The 23,998-nt window shown below is 40.4% G+C and overlaps 1 protein-coding gene across 1 annotated transcript in view; it reads right to left on the reverse strand.

Moving 5' to 3' along the window:
- Positions 1-13,395: 13,395 nt before the first annotated feature.
- The window catches only part of LOC127218415 (nuclear RNA export factor 2-like), a 39,942-nt gene continuing 29,339 nt past the window's right edge, over positions 13,396-23,998 (reverse strand). Inside the window, exons 3-19 of the mRNA XM_051179426.1 lie at positions 19,824-20,007; positions 19,465-19,594; positions 18,812-18,895; positions 18,596-18,700; positions 18,395-18,475; positions 18,214-18,283; positions 17,988-18,076; positions 17,763-17,870; positions 17,502-17,606; positions 15,491-15,553; positions 15,353-15,408; positions 15,108-15,215; positions 14,903-14,961; positions 14,697-14,812; positions 14,544-14,586; positions 13,958-14,030; positions 13,396-13,543 (exon numbers count right to left, since the gene is read on the reverse strand). Coding sequence (XP_051035383.1) covers positions 13,396-13,543; positions 13,958-14,030; positions 14,544-14,586; positions 14,697-14,812; positions 14,903-14,961; positions 15,108-15,215; positions 15,353-15,408; positions 15,491-15,553; positions 17,502-17,606; positions 17,763-17,870; positions 17,988-18,076; positions 18,214-18,283; positions 18,395-18,475; positions 18,596-18,700; positions 18,812-18,895; positions 19,465-19,594; positions 19,824-20,007 — 1,622 coding nt within the window. The remainder of the gene's footprint in view (positions 13,544-13,957; positions 14,031-14,543; positions 14,587-14,696; positions 14,813-14,902; positions 14,962-15,107; positions 15,216-15,352; positions 15,409-15,490; positions 15,554-17,501; positions 17,607-17,762; positions 17,871-17,987; positions 18,077-18,213; positions 18,284-18,394; positions 18,476-18,595; positions 18,701-18,811; positions 18,896-19,464; positions 19,595-19,823; positions 20,008-23,998) is intronic.

Below are 23,998 nucleotides of genomic sequence, written 5' to 3' on the forward strand. Positions count from 1 at the left end.
TCTTAGAAATGTTACAGCACATCAGTCCTACACAACTTAACTCTAAGCCTAGTTGTTGATCATAGTCTGCTATTTGGTGAGAGGAATGTTTCCTATTTTAGGGGTGTTTATAATTTTGAAATTCCATTAATAAATGTAGATGCTTTTCCCTCTATATTTGAAAGTCAGTTTTTTTGAGATTCCTTTAACTACTTACTCCAAAACCAGAAGACCTGATGGTGTTATTAGGCAGGAGGTTAACTTTTGGAGGGAATACATAGCCCATAAGGAACAATACTAGGTGGTGAAGGTCAGTCTAAACAGACCACCCTCAGAACCCAGAAAACAAATACAAATGTATTTGATTTACAAACATGATTGTAAAAATAGGTGGTAGTGGTCTCTCTAGATGGGCCAGCTCAGGGCCCTAAAAACAGTCAAAAAGAAAACAAAAAAAAAAAAAAAAAAAAGAAAATTAGTGGTAGTGGTCAACATTGGATGTGTCCACTCAAACCAACCTCAGGAATTTATTGGTCATGGAAATATTACAATATATACAAGGTATCATTAACCTTTCCTGTAGTAACCCTTTAACTTTTTTTTTTTTTTTTTTTTTTTTGACAAGGTTTCTCCGTGTAACTTTAGAGCCTGTCCTGGAACTTGCTCTTGTAGACCAGGCTGTTCTCAAACACACAGAGATCTGCCTGCCTCTGCCTCCCGAGTGCTGGGATTAAAGGCGAGCGCCTATGTTTAGGGGTTTAAAGAACCCTAGGTTAAGGTGTCTTTAAACCCCTAAACATATGTTTGCATCTTCAACAGCATTTGTTGTCAGTTTTTTTTTTTTTTTTTTTTTTTTTTTTTTTGAGAAATCCTGGTGAGGATATGGGAAAAGGAATACTTTTCTACTGTTGGAGGAAGTGTAAACTTGTTAAACCACTATGGAAATCAGTGTGGAGGTTTCTCAAAAAGCTAAAGCCAGAAACACCATACGACTCACCTATACCATTCCTGGGAATGTCATGTCCCACTACAGAGATACTTGTACATCCATGTTCACTGTAGCTGTTTTCACAGTAGTTAAATGGAATCAGACTAGATTAGATGTTTATCAATAGACAGATGGATAATGAAAATGGTATATATATATATATATATATAGAGAGAGAGAGAGAGAGAGAGAGGTTTTATCCTGCTGTAAAGAAAAATTAAAGTACGTGTGTAATTTGCAGGATAACGGATGCACTTGAAAAAATATATTGAGTAAGATAACCCAGATCTAGAAAGAAAATTTATGTCATCTCTCATAGGTAGACCTTAGCTTTGAATTTATTTGAATTTATTTCAATTTGGGCATCTCTAGAAGCCAGGATGCTAGATAAAGGCCATTTTAGGGGGAGGGATAATAGGCCTTAAATGAAGTATGAGGATGAATAATGAGAATCCAACAATTTAAACAGGGCTTGGAAGGGGTTAAGAGAGAGGGGGGTAAGGGAGTTTTAGCCAAAACCAAAGTTGAATAAAAAACCAGGGCCAGAGAGATGGCTCAGTGGTTAAGATCACTGTGTGCTCTTCCAGAGGACCCAGGTTCAATCCCCAGCACCCACACAGCAGTTCACAGCTGTCTGTAATTCCATTTCCAGGGGATCTGACATCTTCACACCAATACACACAAAATTAAATGATTTATTTAAATCATTTATAGAAAAAAAAAGCCAAGTAGAGCAGGACAGGTGTGGAACATGCACTCTGGAGGCAGAGGCAGGTGGATCTCTGAGTTCAGAGTCAGCATGGTCTACAAAAGAGTTCCAGGACAGCCAGGACTGTTACACAGAGAAACACTGTCTCAAAAAACAAAGAAAGAAAGAAAGAAAGAAAGAAAGAAAGAAAGAAAGAAAGAAAGAAAGAAAGTGTCATGTAGATTGCTCATGTTTCCACCCTCGCCTGCCCTCAGTCAGCTTGGGAGAGGTAGTTGGGGGATGACTTACTGAAAGAGACCACTGGAAAGTGGGGGGCATTTCTGAGTACCATAATAACCTGGTGCAAGGGAGTCTCCCAGAAATCTACAAGGAAGATCCCAGCTTAGATTCCTAGCAATAGTAGATATGTAGCTCAAACTGGCCTCTCCTGTGACCAGATTGGGGCCTGGCCCAATTGTCATCAGAGAGGCTTCGTCTAGCAACTGATGGAAACAGATGAAAACCCACAGCCAAACATTAGGCAGCCTACTGGGAATCCTGCTGAAGAGGGGGCAAGAGGATGTAGGAGCCAGGGGGGTTAAGGATACCACAAGAAAACCTACAGAATCAACTAACTTAGGCTCATAGGGGCTCACAGAGACAACCAGGGAACCTGCATGGGACTGACATAGGAATTCTACACATATGTTCAGGTTGTGTAGTTTGGTCCTCTTGTGGGACTCCTAACAGTGGGAACTCCGACTCTGTGGGACTCCTAACAGTGGGAACTCCGACTCTTCTATAGGTTATGGAGCCCTACTCTTCATACTGGATGGCCTTGCCCGGCCTTAATGCATGGGGAGGTTCTTAGTGTTACTGCTACTTGATATGCCATCTTTTGTTGATACTCATTTCATGGGACACCTGCCCTTTCCTAAATATAAAGGAAGGAGGAGGGAACTGGGGGTGGGGTGGGAACAGAGAGTGGAGTCAGGGGGAGAGACCCGGAGGAGAGGAGGGAAGGGAAACTGCTGTCGGGATGAAAAAACAATCAATCCTGTTTTTAAAGCCATATCGAAACCTATTTTATAGGCTAATTAAAACGAAAATATTTGAAAGTGTTTGAACAGAGATACCCTGCATATACAAATAATGCCACTTCTAGAAGCCATGGGTTATTAGACAAAACCCCAGGGTCTAGAGAAATGGCTCAGTGGTTAAGAGTGAACATGGTTCTCTCAGAAAACCTCAGTTCAGTTCGCAGTAGCTGTGTTGGGAAACTACAAATGCCTGTACCTCCAGCTCCAGGGGAATCTGATGCCCCTGGACTCTGTGGGTATCTGTACTCTTTTGTGGCGTGTGTGTGTGTGTGTGTGTGTGTGTGTGTGTGTGTGTGTGTGCGCGCGCGCGCGCACGCACGCACACACAATTAAAAACAAATCTTTTAAAATAAGTAACACCCTGTCTGCATATACCTTAGTTCCAGACATTAGGTATCTTGCTATGAGTTGTTGATCAAAGAAGCCCCAGTGGTTTCCCAAATAATACACCTAATTACTATTTCTCTTGTTTTTGCACTGGAAATTAAGCCCCTGCTGTTAAAGACATCCAATACTTTAATGTTTTGGTCAAATAACCTAAAGGAATCAAGCTGGCAGTGACCTGAAAGTTTCTTACCTGTTAGGTACCATTCATAGTGCCAGGCTACTGGAGAAGAAAAAGTCATTAATGGTCTTATGTAGCTGTGAACCCCGTGATCTACATTATTGGCATGTTAGCCGATATTTACCTAATGTTGGGATAGCAGAATGACAGCTACTTGAGTAATGGACTACTTGGATTGTATTTGGAGGCTGTTTCACAGGAGGGAATCCATGCTTGGTACTATAATACTGGTCAGCATTCCATGGTTAGGAAAGTCATGGGTTCAAGAGAGGGAACTTCTACTGTTGTCTTGCTAAATAAATATTAACAAGCTGATTTTTAAATATTTACAGATTTTGTTTGGTTTGGTTTTGAGACAGAGTCTCACTGTGTAGCTATGGCTGGCCTGGAACTTGGTATGTAGACCAGACTGGCAGCAAACTGACATTCCTGTGCCTGCCTCTGCCTCAGGAGTTCTGGGATTAAAGGTATAAACAAACCATATCTGCCATATTTTACCCACAGAGTAAGTGCTCCTCTTACCCTTCTGTTCATCCAGGCAGTGGTGGTGCACACCTTTAAAGCACTTTGAGAGGCAGAGGAAGGCAGATCTCTTGACTTTCAGGCCACCCTGGTCTACAAAGAGGGTTCCAGGACAGCTAGGGCTACACAATGAAATCGGGTCTCTAACTAACTAACTAACTAACTAACTAACTAACTAACTAACTAACTACAAATAAAAAGCCTGTGTTTGCAGTGGGTGACAATGAAGTGACGTGTAGTGGTTAAAGAACTGAAAATAACTGACTGTGGGCTACTCACCTCTAAATGGAACATCTCTATTTCCTTCCCAAGGTTCAGAGAACATTGCAAAAATGGGACAGGAAGACAATAAAAGCTGGGATGTAGGATAAACCCTCTGAAACACTGTCTTCTGGATGTGATATGTCTGTTCCACCTATGAACTCACAACAGCTGAAGTTTCAAACCGAAGAGGAAACGTTTCATGATGAGCAGGTAGAGGTTTATGAAGTATTATAGCTCCCAGAGAATCTTACAGTGGTAACTATTAGCTGGAGGAGGAGTCATTTTAATTGGTATTATACCCATTGCTAACTTGCCCATAGTATGGTTAATAACCTCCCAACTATACTCATGTAAGCAACACTAATTGTACTTACTAGGTCACAAAAAATCCCCCACAAACCCCCATATAACAATAATAAAATACCTAAAAGTAGGATGGAGAAATTGTTGGAAAGAAGAGGTGTACCACAAGTGGGGGTGGGGATGAGAGAAGGTAACAGGAGGTAAAAATCCAAATGCATAATATATATATGCATAATATATATATGTATATATATATATTTACATACACACATATATATTTATATATATGCATGACTTTGTTCAAGAATTAAAAAAAAAAAAACTTCATTGAACTTATACAAAAACAGACATTGATACCATTGAAATAGAATAGAAAATACAGGCATAAACCTTCACAGACACACAAAAACATACAACTAAAGAAAAGACAGCATCTTTAACAATGGTGGAAAAATAGCATTTCCATACGTAAAAGGGTAAAACCAGATCGTAATACCCTGCACAAAAAAAGCAATTCAAAATGACTGAAAGTTCTTCATGTAAGACCCCAAAGTGTGACAATGTTAGAGGCACGCATAAGGGAAGCCCTTAATGATATGAACATAGGCAGAGTGTTCCTGAAATGAACTCTATTATCATAGAAAGCACCACGAAGTGACAAATAGGATTCTATGAAATTAAGCATGCGCTTTGCAGCAGAAGAAACTATAAGCAGACTGAGAGGATAGCCTTCATAATAAAAACAAATCTGCCAGTGATATGTCATGTAGAGGCTAATATTCAGAATATATAATAAACTGCAAAAATTAAACATAAAAAATCTTTAATATTCTAATAAGTAGAGCTGATGCGTTGAACAGATAGTTCTCAAAGGAAGAAACACAAATGACGTATAAATGTTTGAGAATGTGTTCACCAACCTTAGCCATCAGGGAAATGGAAATTAAAACTACTTTGAGATTACTTTTCACACCAGTCAGAAAGGTTAAAGTTTAGAAAATAAATGCTCCCCTGACACTGCCTGGAGGGCCCAGAACCCGAGAATGGATAGTCCAGAAACCTAGGATAGAAGCCGCAGAAAATAGTCAATGATTGCTAATGACATTCTGCTATAGTCATAGACAGGAGCCTACAATAACTGTCATCAGAGAGGCTTCATCTAGCAATTTATGGGAACAGATGCAGATCCGTAGCCAAGCATTAGGCAGAACGTGGGCAATCCTGTAGGAGAGGTTTGTGGGGAAAGGGCTGTAGAAGTCAGAGGGGTCAAGATCATCACAAGAAAACCCACAGAGTCAGCTAACCTTGGCTCATAGGAACTCACAGAGATTGAACTGACAATCGGAGAGCTTGCATGGGACTGATCTCTACACATATGTTACAGTTGTGTAGTTTGGTCTTCATGTGGGATTACTAGCAGTGGGATGGGAGCTGTCCCTGACACTGTTGGCCTGCTCTTTCCTCCTATTGGGTTGTCTTGTTCAGCCTTAATATGAGGGGGAGGTTATCTAGGCTTATTGTAAGTTGTTATGCCATGTTTGGCTAATACTCCTGGAAGGCCTGCTCTTTTCCGAAGGGAAATGAGGGAGGAGAGACTCAACCTAGGGGAGAGGAGTGGTGGGAGGGAGGAGCTGGGACAGGAGGAGGGAGGTGAAACTGTAGTTGGGATGTAATCTACGAGAGAATAAATTTTTAAAAATTTATAAAGACTAAGGAAAAGGAAGGAAAGGTAGTAACCCATCTTGCTGTATAAGCTGTGCACAAAGAACTTTGCCATTCAGAACATACTAGAGACTACAGACATGACCATTTCCAAAGTGGGGGGCTCCAGTGCTTATGTGTTTCCCACACTCTACGTAAAGCTACATTACTGTGTGAGTTATGTCTTCACCGCTTCACCTGCAAAATACTCAGGAATTTATCTTGTGAAACCCATGACCTCCACTACAGCCTATGCAAAAAAAAAAAAATTCCATCCAAAAGGAAAAAAAAAATCTCATCTTCATATTTTTGTATATGTGCCCCTATATAAGATTTTATGTAATAAATGGATAAACCTAGTTTCCCACAAGTCATATATTTCCACAAGAACAATCTGACATGCATAACTCATTTTAAACATTTTTAGATTTATTTTATATGCGTGAGTTTTTTGTCCGCATATATATTTATATGTGCAAGTGCACCATGTGCATGCCTGGTACCCACAGATGTCAGAAGGCATCAGAAGTTACAGGTGACTGGGTGCTGGAAACTGATTTAGGGTCCTCTGTAAGAGCAGCCAGTGTGTTTAACTGGTGAGCTAGCTTCCAAGGCCCTCTAATTTACAACAAGATGGCATTTCTCATCTGCCCTTTTTTTTTTTGTTTTGTTTTGTTTTGCATTGTTCTTAATTTTGAGTCAAGGTCTCACCATGTAGCAAAGGCTGGTATGAAAAAGTCAATTCCCATCTCAGCCTCTTGCGTGCTAGGATTATAGATATTTACCACCAGACCTGGCTAATTACACGGCATTTCCTGTTTTATGTTCAATCTGCCTCTCATCTTTTTAGGCTGGCCTCAAATTTGCTATATAACCAGAGTTGGCCTTGACCTCCTGATCCTCCTTTTCTCTAATTTCCTATTGCTGAGATTGCAGGCATATACCACAATGCACAATGTATATGACACCTCACTGAAACCAAAATGAGTCCAATGACTATAACACTTCTTCCAAAAGACTGAGTCAGTGATTAATGTAGCCATTCAGATTATAGTTGTTCCTTAGGGAATGCAAGTTCAAGCCTGTTAACACCAAAGTAATATTTGTACATATTTTACTTTACCCTGCTTTTGTGGTGCTGGATAAAGACCAGGGCCTAACACAAACTAGAATCTCAATATGCAGCCAAGGCTAGCTTGGAACTTATGATCCTTCTGTCTCCACATTACAAGTACTGGGATTACAACCATGACTGATTTGTCAGTTTTGAGATTTCAGTATATGCTGTGGAAGCTGGCTTTGAACTACTATTCTGCCTTAGCCTACTGCCAATAATTATGACTACAGACGAGCCACAGCTGACAGTTTCACATCTCTGCAAACCTCCTTTCTCTGCTTCCTTTACTGCATAACAGGTATCAATCACCATTTAAGATGTGATACATTTTTCTTGTTTTGTTGTCTTCTGCCAGAATATAATTCTGTTCCATGCTTGTCTCTGGCTGAGAATAAAGTATATGGCACACTATCATGATCAGTTACTATTCTAAAAATAAATAAACAAAAACAATAAATAAATAAACAAATAAATAAATGCCACAGGTAATGGGAGTAGCATAGAGGGGAAAGCCCGAATACACTGCTGGTGGTGATGCAAACAGTAAAGCCATTTTGGAATGCAGTTTCTTCAAAAAATAAAAGAAAGGACCATCATATGACCCAGCTATATCATACCTGAATATAAACTCCAAAGGACTCTTCACTACCAGAGACACTTGCATGATCATGTTCATTACTGTACTATTCACAATAGCTAAAAAATTGAGCCAGGTTAGATTTACATTAACAAATTGATGGGTAAAGAAGGTGTAGTACATATACACAGCAGAATTTTATTCAGCTCTAAAGAAAAATAAAACCATCATATTTTTAGAAAAATGGGTAGAATAGCAATTTTTAGTGATTTTATTCTTTGACAGTTTTATATATTTATTCAGTGGATTATAGGCATTTTATCCCCTTCTTATTCCTTCCCCTTTCCCATTGAAACTACTGTTCCCAACAAATTATTCTACTTTCATGTTTTCTTTTTGTGTAAGATCTACTAAATTTACTCATCAAATGAAATGTCAACCTCTCTTTCAACAACCATTAACAGTCTCCCAGGTAGTGATGGGACCTCATGGTATCCTCTCTATCCCCTGATCTGTTGATGAGGGCTACCCTTAAAGGAGTCTTGTGCCTATAATCATAGCTGCAATAAATTCAGTAATGTAGTGACTATGCCATGTCAAGAAGACTCTTTCTGCTATACATCTCCCTATCATCTGACTCTCCTGACATTACTTATTCTTATCACTTTGGTTGGTTAGATTTCTGCATTATCTTTTGCCATGACCATAAGAAGTTTCTTTGATGAAGTTTGGGCACATAACTAAATATGAGTATTAAGAAGGAAGTTTGAAAGCATGGCCATTTAGCAAACACCATAACCACAGGGAACAAATTTATTATATTAGGCAAAGCAAGTTAGATTCAGAGAGTCAAACACAGCATTTTCTCTTATAGGTGGATCATAGCTCATAATATGTATGTCTGTATACGTACTTATGCAGTTGTGAGCATATGTCTGTAAATGAGAAAGGAGACCAACTGAGAGTAATAATGGGTCTTAGGATAGGGGAGAAGGAAAGGGGGCAGATAACATAATAGAATACACATGACATGAAAACAGAAGGGAGGTACTTTAGAGAAGACAGGCACCAGTACAAGGGGTTCAGTGAATGGAGAGAGAAGAGGGTCAACAAAGTGTATATGAGAATTTCATTCTGAAGTTTATTTCTTCATTTTAAATTAACCACATATTTTTAAACCCTTAAAAGAAGAATAAAAATTGCAGGTCAACTGGTGGTACATCACCTGTGTCTTCATTTACACACCTATAATTTAAAAATATTGTGCCATTATTAGTTGAATTTCAGAAAGTATGCCAGACTATTACCTAAAGTACTTTAATTACAGAAATGAAGGAAATCCATGTCTTGGAAAACAATTTTTTTCAGATTTCCCATTTAATGCCTGCTTGGAATTCAGAACTACTAATTAATGTGTTGTGAAAGGCCCACAGAACTGGCCAAGAAGTGAGACTGTGCCTCTGCTGGGAAGATAGGTGTCTGAAGGCCCTCCCTCAAGAATTTGGGTGTGGAACACGCTACATCTTCCCTGTGAGAAGCTTCCCAGACAGCCTGACTCTCTCGATCCTCAGGAGGAGCTGATTGGTGTGACACTCCTTATATAGTAATTTCCAGAAGAGGAAAGGACAGGAGTATAGATGGGAACGTGGGGAGTTGTGAAAAGGCTTCCTTGCCACCCACTCATGTGCAAGTCATAAAACAAGTCAAGGTATGAATTCAAATGATCAGAAGGAATTAAACTGTTTGCCCTCTCACCCCCTTTCCCCTCTCCATACTCACTAGCCTGGTGGTAGCCCATTCGAGCCCTGGTTGTCACATGTATGCTTCTTGCAAGCCTCCAGATAGAGCATCTTGACAGATTTCCTGGTCTCCAAAGACATTGCTGGAAGTATCATGTGTCCTTCGCCAGGAGGATTTATTCACACAATTCCATGGAAACAATCGTGCTGGATGAATATGGTGTAAGTGGAGGTACACAGGGCCATATAGTCCCGCCTCCTCTGTAACAGGAGAAGTGAAATACAGGAAACAACATGCAACAATGCTTTTTATTATGGCAAATTAAATGAACACTTCAGGAGGGAAGTATATAAAACAATTGGCCCAGGGGATGGCTACTACTTGGCCTATCTGTTAATTTGGCTTCTGGACCATCAGGCCTCTAATTCAGGTCATGGTCAAGGGATTAGAAACAATAATGTGGATAAAGAGGAAGATGACCTCCAAGGGCTCCTTTTAAGACTTTGGTAGGAAGACTTCTGTTGAGACTTTGTCCTCAGTCTGGAGGGAAAGAGTTGGAATATTAAAAGAGCCTGGTACCCTGAGTTCTGTCCCCATGCATTAGGACTCCATCTTTATGAAAGCCCAGGACATTTATCTTTTACACCCTTGATTCCTAGGCCCACCCTGGACCATATAAAGGACTTCACCTCAAAAGCAGTTCCACTCATCCTCGAGATACCTAGGAGTGGGGAGGACAGGTAACCTCCATTACTATCACAAGAAAGATGCAGTCACTACAAAGTACCATCACTTAACTTATGCTACTCATTTACTGGGACATATGTGCCAGACTTAACACTATTGTAGTGGTGAACAAAGACCTGGTAGAACCCACGATGTTGTCAACACTTATGCCCAGAAGTAGAAACACAGGGGCATTCCTAATAGTGGACCAAAAAAAAAAAAAAAAAAAAAAAAAAGAGAAAATAACAAGTGGAAATTAAAAATTACAAAACTTTCCATTGTTTTAAAATTGAGGTATTAGTCATAGCCTAGAATTTACTACTTTAAGATGTATAATTCAATGATTTTTCTAAATATTGAAAATATTATACAACTGTCATTAGTTATCCAATTCCAGACATTTTTCTCATCTGAAATGGCAAATGAAGATCAAACATAACTCCTTATCTTTTACCAGTAGCTCCTATGTTTTCATTTCTAGATACTATAGTAACCACTAATCTCTTTTGATGGAAAGGTCTCTCTCTCTTTTTTTTTTTTTTAGACAGTCTCATGTAACTCAGGCTGTCCTTGAACTCACTATGTAACCTACAACTATTGTATTAAGTTCCTGTCCATCCTATTTCTACCTATCAAGTGCTGCAATTATTTACATACATTACAAAGCTCAGCTTTATCTGACCTATTTATTCATTCATTTTATTTTTGTCGTTTGAGACATGGTCTCATTCTGTAGTCCTGTCTGGCCTGGAACTCAGTATGTAGGCAAGGCTCACTTCAAACTCAAATCCAACAGTCTCTGCCTCCCAAGTGCTAGGATTAAAAGCAAATCCTGGACATGGCCTGCATTTTCTTGACTGATGGCTGATGTGAAGGTCCACGCTCACTGTGGATGGAGCCATCTCTGAGGTGATGATCCTAGGTGCACTAAGAAAGCAAGCTGAGCAAGCTATGAGGTGTAAGCCAGATGGGAACACTCCTCTATGGCCTCTGCTGTAGACCCTGCCTCCAGGTTCCTGCCTTGTATTCCTGCCCTGATATCCCTCACAGATGAGAATGTGACCTGAGACTGCTAACTGAAATAAATTCTTTCCTCTCTAAGCTGCTTTTGGTCGTGGTGTTTTATCACATCAATGAAAAATTTAACAAAGATAGCAGGTAAAAGGCAATGCCACCAAGTCTAACAAATTGAATTTGCTTCCCTAGACCCTGGTAGAAAGAGACAACTGACTTCTGAAAGTTGTCCTCAAACCTCCAAACACTCCTTATAGCATATATAAATGAATGTAGTTAATTATTTTAAAATAGTACTTGTCTTTTCAATATCAAATTCTAAGAATTTGTCATGTATTTTGGATACAAGTTCTTTACCAAACATACACAAACATTTCTGATTTATTGAATTATCCTTTCATTGTTTAAGAATTTCTTAATTTTTTATATACTAGCAACAGACTGATGAGATAAAATAATGCCCACACGAAGCAATATGAGACCAAAAAATCTTCAAAATTACCACTGAGTTAATTTTGTGTTGACCATTTACTGCTGACCATTGGGTTACCCTTAAGTGTAGTTTACATACCCAATAAGACTCCACTGGAGAATACCCATTTTTCCTTTGCAAGAAGTTACCATTTGGAAATAGCTTCTTGGTCATTTTCCATTTCACTGATAATATTTTTGAAGCAAAATTATTTGAGAGTTGATAAAATCTACTTCATCTGATTTTATATTTTCTTTTGTATTTTTGCTGCTATATATCAGAAACCATTGTCTAATTCAACAACATATATCTTCTGTTTTCTTATAAGACTTTTATAATTTTTGACCCCTGGCTTTTAATATTTATACATGTTTGTATGTATTTCTCATACAGGGTCTCATATTAACCAGACAAATGTTGAACTTATTATGAAGTTGAGACTAAACTTCTGTGTACTAGCACTTCAGGTGTGCACAACTATGCCAAGTTTATGCAGTGCTGGGAATCGATCCCAGGGATTTGTGCTCCTTGGGTAAGCTCTCTACCAACTGAGCTATACAACCAGCTCATTTTTCCTCTTCACTGCATAAGCCTGAGCTATTTGTTAGTTTTCCTTAGTTTCTTTTCATTTTTTTTAACTCAGGGGTCTTCCTGCATCTACCTCCTGTGTGCTGGAATTATAGGTATGCACCACCACATTTAGCACTGGACTTTTTAAAGTTTATTTTTATATGTGATATAGGGTAAAATTTGATTCTTTTGTAAGTGGGATACCCAGTTGTCCCTGCATCAGTTGCTGAAAAAAATATTTTCCCTCTTGGTGTCTTTGGCACTCTGTTTGAAAATCAATTATCTATCAATGTGAAAATACACGGTTTTATACTTTTGGACTTGTACTTTGTCAATTATTCTATGTATCTTTTCCTGTACCTATAGCACCTAGCATTATTTTTTTTCTTATACTTTAGTGAAAATTGATAGTAACTTTGCAGTGAGTTTTCCATGTATCGTCTTCATTCTCAATATTATTTTTCTATTGTGGGTTCACTTTACTTTCATTTGAATTTTAAAGTTGACCTGCATGTCTCTATGAAGGTAGTGGGTGAAATTTTGATATAGATTGCATGGACATAGGATATGAACAAAAATTGGGGGAGTTTGTTCTCATAATATTAGTAAGTGTTCCAGTTCAGGAAGATAAAATATACACCCATTAGTTTAAGTCTTATTTATTTCTGCAATACTTTTCCAAATCTTAGCTAAGCATGTCCCTGGGTATGTTTCTTTTTCATGATATTGCAAATGGAATTGGTTTCTAAACTTACTTTTAATTGTTCATTGCTAGAATAGAGTAATACAACTGAATTTTGTATATAGATTTTGAACCCTGAAATAAGGCTGACATATCGAATTATTTATAACACCTCCTGATATTTTCCTTACAGTTTGGCACGTAGGATATCACACTGTCTGATATGAACACTACATTGTTTTAAATTGCTTATAAAATCACTATAATATTAATGCATATTTTAAAATTTTTGGTCCATTACTTGGCTTCACAACATCCGAATAGCTGTAAATTTCTATTAAATCTCCACTTCTTTTAACTCAGGGTATTGCCAGCGATTCCCAGAACTCACTTCAAATCAGTCTGGGTGGAGGAATCCTTCATCAGCAGATGACTCTTGGCATAGAAGGTTGTGGGCATGGTGGTAGAAAAGACCTTTTTGGTCTCTTCAGCTGTGGCATTCCTGAGAATCATCTCATCATTCACAATGCAAAGCCTGGAAGAAACGTGGCTGTTAAGAGCAAACCCCTGCTCTATCTCTGTGCTTTATTAGCTGATATCCATTTCCCCTGCCACAGGAATACCCTTTGAAAGATTGCCTACCAGCTTCATTAAATTGTAGATGTAACTCTTGCTTGTTTACACTTTTCAAAACAAGCGGTCACTCACACATTTTTCAGAGAACACTAACTCACAGAGAACACTTATAATTTGCCCAAGGTCACACAGCTAATTAGTGAGTGTCAGGGGGAAAAAAATCAATTCATGTTCACAATCAATTACTGAGACAACTTCTTAGAACTAGCTGTTTGCACTCTATGCTACCAAGAATTTCCCAAGAGTATACTAATGCACCACTGGCTCAAAGTTTAATGGGTATTTCTAGATTTATCCACAACATAGCGCTCACCTGAAATGTCTGCCGGTGGTTAAGATGAATGTCCGGGTAAAGGCACGAATACATCCCTTAGACTTTCCTTCCACTTCAATGGCAACAAAGAAACAAACCCATTAGGGTTGTACATAATTTAAAAACTCCCCAGTGAGTCTGACTAGATACTCTGTGTGACCCAGAAGGAAGCCAGACTGGAACAATTTTCATGAAGAGTTGGGAGGAATTTTCAGGAATAGAGGGTAATAAAAGAAATACTCAGTTTTCCATGCAAGACCCTCTTAACATAGACTGGTTTCCTGGACAAATAAATCCACTTTATTCGTAGTTAAGGAGTGGCTATTATTACATACTTTGGGGAAATGAGGAAAATAATGAGTTAGCAGGTCATAAAGTAAAGACATGAAATGAAAGCAATCAAACTCTATAGCCCTAATGCCTGGGCTGTGAAGTGCACACAGATATGGGAGGAAAACAACATGCTGGAAATGATGAATCAGTAAGGAAGAGAAGGGAATGGGGGGCAGCTGGGAAAGTTCTTGTAGGAACCTCTGCCAAGGAAATGAAGTCCCCAAACTCTCTACTAAGAAGATTGTATGCTTACTTTCTTTGAACACCCCATTGACAGAAAAGCAGATCATTTTTTCCTGAAAAGAAAAAAAAGAAAGAAAATAGTAAACTAAGGCTTTAACCATTTTTCCAAAAGTTCTTACTTATACCTTTCTGGTTCAGCTTAAGGGAAGAAACAGGTACTTACTGTCTGGGCACAAACGTCTACTACATAGGAACTTAAATCATGCTGAGTTTTTGGCAGTTCATGAAGGCAGGTCACAATGTTACATTTTTTGTGCTTCAGCAGCTGCATCCGTGAAACTGTATAGAGAAACAAAGGTGGTAGTCATTATACCTCATTGGGCCTTGGACCATTTCATGGCCTTCTTTACCACTTCATTACATCCTTACAGGAGTCCTTGACTTTCTTCATATTCCTACTATCCTTGTAGTATTCTTCTAACGTTCTCCTAGTAGAAAAAATAACAAGAGCATATTCCAGTCATTTAGGGTGTTTTCATCCCTGCCTGTGTTAGAGGTGTTTTGTTGTTGTTGTTGTTTTAATTTTATTTTTTTTAGTCCTGTTCCAGGATAAAGCTTTGGCTGTGATGCTCACATGTTTGGCTTGTTGGAATTGGAAGTAGTGGTCAGGGAGAAGCAGGCGTCTGCATGGTAAGCAGTGAGGAGATTGCGTCGATCACCATAATCATAGATCAAGTAATACCTGTGGGAAGTGCAGCAAAGAGGCTAGGCTACCTCTAGTACAAGTCCCAAATGATACCTGAAAACTTTTATACACAAGCTTGTGCTAAGACAGCCCAGCATGAACTTCTGCTTTCTCAGGCTCCTGGGGTAACTCACTGAAGCACAAATTGCACGACCAGATCCTTGAGACTTTCAGATCCTCTGTACGTTTCCTGAAATGAAAGGTACTTTTAAAGTATGTGGTTGACAAACACATCCCTTGCAACTCTTTGCCTCTTGATGGTCCCTCCTCACCTTGCATGGTTTTATTATTTCCAAGGTGTCAGTATCAACTGTTGGGAACAATTTCCAGCCATCCTGCAGGAAAGAAGTTTGGAGCACAGATGGGAGACATGGCACATGATGCTGCCCAAGGATAAAGAGATTGAAGGCTTCAGAACAAGGATAAGAGCCAGGGGTGAAATGACCCAAGAAATGGCATGAGCTATAAGATTCCAGTGGATGTCTGAAAGATATCATCCCCTTTCTCCTCCTTCCATCTTTCTCTGCTTATGGAAATCCCCCTTCCCCCAAGGCAAAGATCTATGCTTTATTTTTATGTCTTTCAAGAATCCATAGTACTTAAAATAGATACACATGTTATCCAGCAAGATGCAAAGGGCTTTTGAACAAGAATTGAGGTTTTGTATTTAAAGAAGGAGAAAACAAACAACAAATCTAGGACCTTACCAGGCATAACAACTCTGGAAAATAGTTCAGAACAGCTCTGTTGAAAAACCAAAAGCCACAAGGAGTGACTGACAGTTCAAGTCATAATAAAATTTCTCCCACGTCCCCACCTGTACCCGGGTTCTCCCTCTTGTGTTCCTCCCTCTCCTTACCTGCCTGCCTCCCATGCCTGGGTATCTCCCACCCACATTGCACTGGCCCCCTTCTCTAGGGTCACAAGGAGCCAAGTTGGGAACTCAGAGTCCAGGGCTTCCTCCACTCCCTGCCTCCCTCCTCTTCCTCAGAGTCTTCAGAGATGGCCTTTAAAGGAGCAGGGCAAAGAACTGGAGATTAGGGCCCTGTCACCTTGCCAGGTGGCCAGGTTTCTTTGAAATGCTGGAAAGTGGAGTTGAGGGAGACATGACTCAAGAGGCAAGAGGAAGATGGAAGGGGATAGTAGATGGTGACAGAAATGGATGGTAAGAGAGGAAAGGTGAAGGAGATATGAGGGAAACAGGGGAGTAAAGTCAAAGAAGATGGAAGGAACAATGCAAAGGGATTGGGAGATGCTCCGTGTAGCCTGGGTCAGCAGTTTTGCGGTAATTTAGGACAAAAGGCTACTCTCTTGCTGCGGTTTCCTTCATACCTGCCTGGCTGGTCCAGGGATCCAAAGCAGGAATGAAAACAGTCACACTACTGAGCCTGTCAGGGCACACAAGCCTATAATTTTCCTGAGTAAACGGAAGATAAAGACCATCCTGGAGGCAATAGTCATTCCCGAGAAGCAGAAGAGATAGGGGTGAGTCCCCAGCTCAGCATGGGATGGAAACCCTATGGGCTCCAATTATGATGACTTGATTCTCTCCTGAAGACTCCTTTGCACCTGTGCCTGTTTGAATGTGGGTCTTATGCAAGGAATCAAGTTGCTTGCCTCAGGCTACCCAAGGCTCCTTTTATATGCTAGGCAGGATGATGAGCAAGGTAGATTAGTGCATAGGTAAAGACAGAGAAAGAAGGAGGGGTGGAGCCATTGGGGAAGGCAGTCCTTCTGTCTCCTCAACCTCTTCTGCACTCTGCCTCCCTTTCCTGCTCCAGGAAGCCTTCAGCTCCCCAGTCATGGCCCAATCCTGGATCAGATTCAGAGAGACCAGCCCCCCCCACAAGGAGGGCAGACATCCCAGCTGTAGTCCAGAGGAAGTGATGTCCACGTCAGCATCACCCAGCACCTCAGCCTGGGGCAGGACAACCTCTAGGGCAGCCTGGGACAGAAGAGGGGACCGTTCAGGAACAAGATCTGGAGGTTCCTCTCAGGACCGGAGAGGAGGCCTGGTGCCCTTGAGATGAGGCAAGGCAGGGCCTGCCGGAGGAGGCCGAAAACTCACACAAGGGAAACCCTACCCACACTAGGTGAGGTGAGGCATGCAGAACAGAATCAAAGGAGGCCTGCAGGCACAGCCCATTACAGAGACAGGGGAGAGGGCAGGCCTGTGATCCTCCCAGAGGACCAGGCCTGCCTCCTCCCACAGAGTCTCTCAGGCAACCAGGAGACAAGGGGATCTATGAAGGGGAAGGTGTCAGCTGCCATGATGTACCTTACGTAGGCAGAACTGTCTGTGAAGGTGCTGCGCAAAGGGTTCCCTTCTAGCCACAGCTCTTTCAGCTTCAGCCCCTTCATCTTCTCCAGCTCGCACACGGTTCTTAGCTGGGAGAGAATGAGGAGAATTGGTAAAGACGTCCCATGAAAAGACATATGTATAGAACATAGCACCTTTACACGGGGGTACCTGTCTTGCCTCTTGCAGTCACACATTATAGTGCACACTACCTTCCACCCACAACCCAAACCCCATCCTCTTACCGCATTTTTTGAAAGGTTCAGAATCTTGATCTGGGGGGCCTTCTCTATTAATTCAGACAGGGCATCAAGCCTGTATATTTTGTTGTTGCTCAAGTTCAAGGATAATAGCTTTAGGGAGCAAGATTTAGCATTATCATTACTATACACTTCCTCAAAGACAAAGCCCCCAACACTCTGTCCCATCCAGCCCTGCACCAAATATCATCCCTGGCTCTATGGCCTCACCTCAGGGAAATCCACTTGAATGATTTGAAGGGTGGCAGACATGCAGCTTCTTCTGTTCAGAAATATGTCAAGCCCATAATCCATTAAGTCTTCAGAAGTAGAAAGAAAGTAATTAGTAGGTAAAGAGAGCTCTGTGTGGACCAGCACCAGTGCAGACCCCTTCTCTGGTTACCATTATCTTACTTCTTGAAGACCTGTGACCTACAATTACTGCTACCAGTCTTACCTGGGTCAAAGCGAAATTTCCTGAGGTACAGAGCTTTATGGGACACATCATATCGTTTCTTCATGCTCAGCTGCCAAGACAGATATGGAGAGAGTAGAATCTTGGTGACAAGTACTTCACTGAGTGGGGAAAAGGGAGGAGATCTAGGAAGTGAAAGCGATGTGTCTCAAGTCTGACTTACTTTTAGGATCTCCATCTGTTGTGGTGTTAATTTATACTGCACAGATAAAGGCTCAGTAGATGAATTAACATGGATAGAAATCTGTGTGAAGGGAGGGTATGATAAGCATCAGGACTTCCAGTCCTAGAGACAGACTTATTCAACCCTGGCCTGGCTTCATCTATGCAAGAAGTAGTTAAAAGGAACTCCATCAACACCAACCTTTCTGTTTTCCTCATCACTTATCTGACAGTTCATATTCTTCAATTCAAAGGCACTTTGAGCATTTTGAACAAAGAACTGTATCCGGTTTCTGATGTACTGGAACTACAAGGGATGAAGACAACAACAATGATGCTGGAGGCAAGCATCTTGCAGTGACCCTGGCCTCTCTTTATCTCCTGTGTGCACACACTGGGATTCAATGTCATCTCTTACATCAACTGGTGTGAAGTGCACACTGCAATGGCTCTGGAGTAAGTTTATTATCCACATCTTGTTGTACTTTCTCCCATTTGGAATCTGTGGGCAAAAAGAAGGAATAATAGAGAAAAGAAATGTGATACTAAGAACACAGATCAAATGTAATGTTTTATCCTGCTCAACTCTTTGAAAAAAAAACTTATAATGTGGAGACAATTAGTACAAATTCTTTTTTTCTTCCTTCCTTCCCTTTCTCTCCCTCCTTCCCAAGTTTCTTTCTTTCTCTGTGTGGCTATCCTAAATTTTCCTTTCTCTATAGTTCAATGTTTATATTCAAAACAACAAAACCCAGGTATTCAAAACCTACCTCACCTTTATAAGATTTTATAAGCATGCAGGTGGTTCCAAATTATGTAAGACTTACTTGGTTGTCAAAGATTTCAGAGCTGTCAAAATCTCAGTTTGAACCACATTGAGATAACCGGTATGGGGCTTCTCCATGTTCTTTGGAGTTTTCTCTACCTTTGCCTTTCTCCGGTGACCTCACTTTCTTGTACCCATCCTGTTGTCTTTTCTATTCCTTTTTCTGAATCTACCCATAAATGTGATCAAAGTAATACCACCTGACCTGCCTCCCTTGCACACTATTCACCTATGAGTACACTCACAGTGATCTTGAACCATCCCTCCAAGGCTTCATCCTCTACACTATCATTCCATTCATCCTCTGGAAAAATTATATCTTGGCATCCAGCATAACATGTACCATCATCTTCTTTGATTTGGAAGGTAGGCAAGCTGTTGTGGAGAAATGATAGAAAGAACTATCAATAAGTACTTAGAATTTTTACAAGCCTATTCAAAAAGACCAGTCTTACTTCATTGATAAACAGCTCTCTAAGCTCTCTAAGTGGGAATTTCATCACTGGTCATGTTTTTCTTTGAAATAAGAGAAAAATTACAGACTAGGAAAGTTGTAGAATCCCAAGGGATACTATATGCAAGACAGCTTGTCTGTATTACTTACTATAGTATTTGTGAGTCATCAGAAGCATAATTTATCTCAATATTTCTATCATTGTCCTGGAGTTGTAGAAGCAGAAGACTGTCCTCATGATATTCATCAAGAAGGCTCTCCTTACTAGAACTTCCCTGGGAATAACTCACATCTTTCTTGTCTTCTTGGAGAGGGATTTTCTCATCACTTTGCTCTGGAATTGAGAAGAAAGATGCAAGTTTAAGCACACATTGATTAGCTACACTCAACACAGTTTCAAAAAGCAATAATTATAAACAAAGCAACAACAAACCAAATTCAAAGTCAGTGGAAGGAAACGTTAAAGATTGGAGCACAAATAAAAATAAAACTTTAAAAAGTAATGTAATTAAGGAAGTATCCCTCCATGGGTAATGTGCTCCCAAAGTCCTTTTGTGAACCAGGAATACATCCTGGTTCCACTGTCAGAAGTCCCTTAGACTGCCCAGGCCTTCTAACTGAGACCATGTTCAGGGGGTCTGAGTCGGTCCAATGCTGTTTTCCCCGCTATTAGTCTGGGGGCCCATAAGCTCCTCCATGTTCAGATCAGCTGTCTTTGTGGGTTTCTATAGCCTGGTCTTGTCCCCATTTCTTATCACCCTTCCCTCTCTGCATCTGGATTCCATGAGTGGAGGAATACTCCCTTAACCTAGAGGCAGGAGGGAGGGCACAGACCCTACTTCCCTACTTCAAATGACTTGACAGATTTTGTTGACCCCTGCTGGAAGGCATCATCCTCCCTGTGGAGTGGGGGGATGGGATGGGAGGGTGGTCCGGGGGCATGGGAGGAAGGGAGAGGGAACTGGGATCAATATGTAAAATAAGAAAAAAAAAAGTAATGTAGAAGATCAATTTAAAACTACTTGTGGGACTCCTAGCGGTGGAAGAAGGTCCTGTCCCTAATGCTTGAGCTGGCTTTTGGGAACCTAGTCCCCATACTGTGTTGTCTTGCCCAGTTTTAATACAATGGGAGGAGGTTAGTCATACCTCAACTTAATATGCCACGCTTTATTGGCACCCATGGAAGGCCTGCCCCTTTTTGAACAGAAACAGGGGAGGAGTGGATGGGGGGGCAGAGGGGAGTCAGGGGGAGGGAACAGAAGGAGATGAGGGAGGAGAAACTGCCACTATCATGTAAAATAAATGACAAAGTATAATTAATAATAAAAAAATAAAAGGAGAGGGCATGTGTGGTAAAAACAAGAATATCAATTTTAAAAGAGCTGAGTTTTTAATAAAAGATTTAATTTATTATGCATACAGTGTTCTGGCTGCGTACCAGAAAAGACCACCAAATCGCATAGATATTTGTGAAGCACCAGGTGGTTGCTGGGCATCAAACTCAGAACCTCTGGAACTCTGGAAAAGCAGCCAGTGCTCTTAACCTCCCAATCCATTTCTCCAGGCTCCCTCCCCAAGTTGGATTTTTGAAAGTATATAGCTGGTAAATATTTAGCTAGAGTATCAGAGGAAAAAAAAGACATGAGAACTGACAAATAACTAACTAAATAAAAAGAGAAATGAAAAAGGAGACATTAGAAATGAAATTCAAATGAGCCTTAAGGAAATGCTATGATTATATACCCTAAACTGGAAAACCAAGAAGAAAAGGACAGATTTCTGAATACACACAAACTATAAAATTTTTGAATGAAGAGGAAATGAGAAGTATAATTAGAGTAATCAAAAACATCTATGTAAAAAAGTGTTCTGAATCTGATGAGTTGCAGCTTAATTCTACAAACCAGATAAAGAAGAACTAGCCTCCAGTTTTCTGGAACCATTCCAAAAACTTATAATGAAAAGAACTTTTCCAAATTTCCTTTATAAAGCCAGAGTGATCCTTATGACAAAATGAAAGAGTTAAACATGATTTGTTTGTGTGTGTGTGTGCTCGCGCACGCACACGCATGAGTTTTGCTGAAATGTATGAATGTGAACCATGTACATTCCTGTGCCCTTGGTGGCCAGATGCCGTAGAACAGGAATTATAGATGGTTGTGAGCCACCATGTGGGTACCAAGAACTGAACCCAGATCCTCTGCAAGAGCAGAAGGTGCTCTAAGCCAGTAAAGACATTTTCTTTTCTTTGAAGGGTTTTTACTTATGCATGATGCTAACCATGGCTTTGAGATATTTGTTGGTTGCAAGTACAATTTTACATAATTTGACAGTCATCACTTTTTCTGAAATACTGTTAGCAAGAGTGGAATTACTGAACCACATATTAGGCACACAGAGCACAAATACACAGCCACCTAGAGATGTACACATTAAATCAGAAGGTTTCTTTTTTGTATTATTTATTCTTTCATCATTCATTACATATGATCCAAGTTTCCCCTCCCTCTACTTCTCCCAGTCACAACTCCATGTCCCCCCTTCCTCAGATTCACTCCTCCTCCATTTCTCTTCAAAAAGAATAGCAGAATTCCCAGGGATATCAACCAAACCTGGCACAAGTTACAATAAGACTAGGTGGCTGGGTGGTGTTGTACTTCTTTAATCCCACCACTTGAGAGGCAGAGGCAGTCGGATCTCTGTGAGTTTGAGACCTGGTCTACAGAGTGAGTTCCAGGACAGCCAGGACTGCTACACAGAGAAACCCTGTCTTGAAGAAAAATAAAAAGAGAGAGACTAAGTACATACCTTCATATCAAGCCTGAATGAGGCAACCCCAAATCAGGCAAATGAGTCAGAGACACCCCCACTTCCACAATAAGACCAAGATACACAATCATAACCTCAACGCAGAAGACCTAGATCAGATCCATACAGACTCCTTAATTGTTGCTTCCATCTCTGTGGGCTCCTATGAGTCCTGCTTAACTACTGAAGATAGTTTTCCAAAGAACACTACAGTTGAGGCAGGAGACTAGTAGATTTTGGGCTAAACTATAGTACACTGCAAGACCCCATCAAAAGAAGTGCAAAAAGGAGGCAAGGGTTAAGGAGAGAAAAAGAAAGCAGGGAAGGTTGGCTGGAAGGAGGGAAGCAGAAAAAGAATACAAGGATGAACAGAAAAAGGGAGAGTGAAATATGTAGACCCATATCCCGATGACACATAGGCAACATTACTCAAATAATACTAAATCAAGCTTGGTGGCACAGGCCTGTAAACCCAGATACTCAAAAGATTGAAGAAGGATCTAAAATTCAAGGCCAGCATACTTAATAGTATAAGGCTAAGGTGAGTTTGGGTTAAAAACAGTTAACAGGAGAGCAGCTTGATCTACATAGTCCCAGGATAGCCAGCCAGAATTACATAGTGAAACCCAGCCTCAAAAAAAAAAAAAAAAAAAGTAAGTAAGCAAGAAGTGAATGGGGGAAGAGAGAGAAGTAAATGGGGGAGGATGAAGGAGGAGAGTGAGTGGTGGGGATAGAGGGGAGGGAGGGGGAAAGGAGGAGAGAGCGTGGGGTGAAGGAAAATGGTGGGACAGGGAAGGGGAGAAAGAGAGGCAGAAAGGAGAGAAAAGCATATGGAGAAGGAAAGTATGGATGAGAGAAGAGGACAGGCAGAAGGTGGAGAAGGAGGGATGGGGGATGGGGGTGGAAGGAGAGCAAACAGGCTCTATAACTGTTGGTGGTAAAGACAGGGAAGCAGGAATGGTAAGAGCATGTCAGTATAACAATATTTTCTCAAGCCTTTGATCCCAGCACTTGGGAAGAAGAGCCAGGCAGATCTCTGTGAGGCTACTCTGGTCTACAGAGAGAGAGAGAGAGAGAGAGAGAGAGAGAGAGAGAGAGAGAGAGAGAGAGAGAGAGACAGAGAGAGAGAGGGAGAGAGAGAGAGGGAGAGAATTCCAGGACAGCCAGGGTTGTCTCCAAAATTTAAAACCAACCAAGCAAACAAAACTTTCCTCTAATACATAAAGAAATTAAAATAGAATCTGATAATAATTATTTAAAAACTAATAAGTAAATGATATACAAAAGGATAGCAATGCCTGGTTAAAAAAATTCACACCTCAAACTAGAAACAACCAAATATCATGAATTTTTGGGTATCATTTATGAAGTATTTGTACCCCAAACATTAAACTTTAATTTGACTAAGCTTTAGCAGCAATTTGGTATTTACCTTAATCATCATGGAGATATAATGAACCAAAGGCATGATAAATGACTCAGTATTTTAAAAAAAAAACAGAGAGGGAGAAAGAAGG

This window comes from Phodopus roborovskii, unplaced genomic scaffold (genome assembly GCF_943737965.1).
Source record: "Phodopus roborovskii unplaced genomic scaffold, PHOROB, whole genome shotgun sequence".
In the NCBI taxonomy this organism is placed as follows: Eukaryota; Metazoa; Chordata; class Mammalia; order Rodentia; family Cricetidae; genus Phodopus; species Phodopus roborovskii.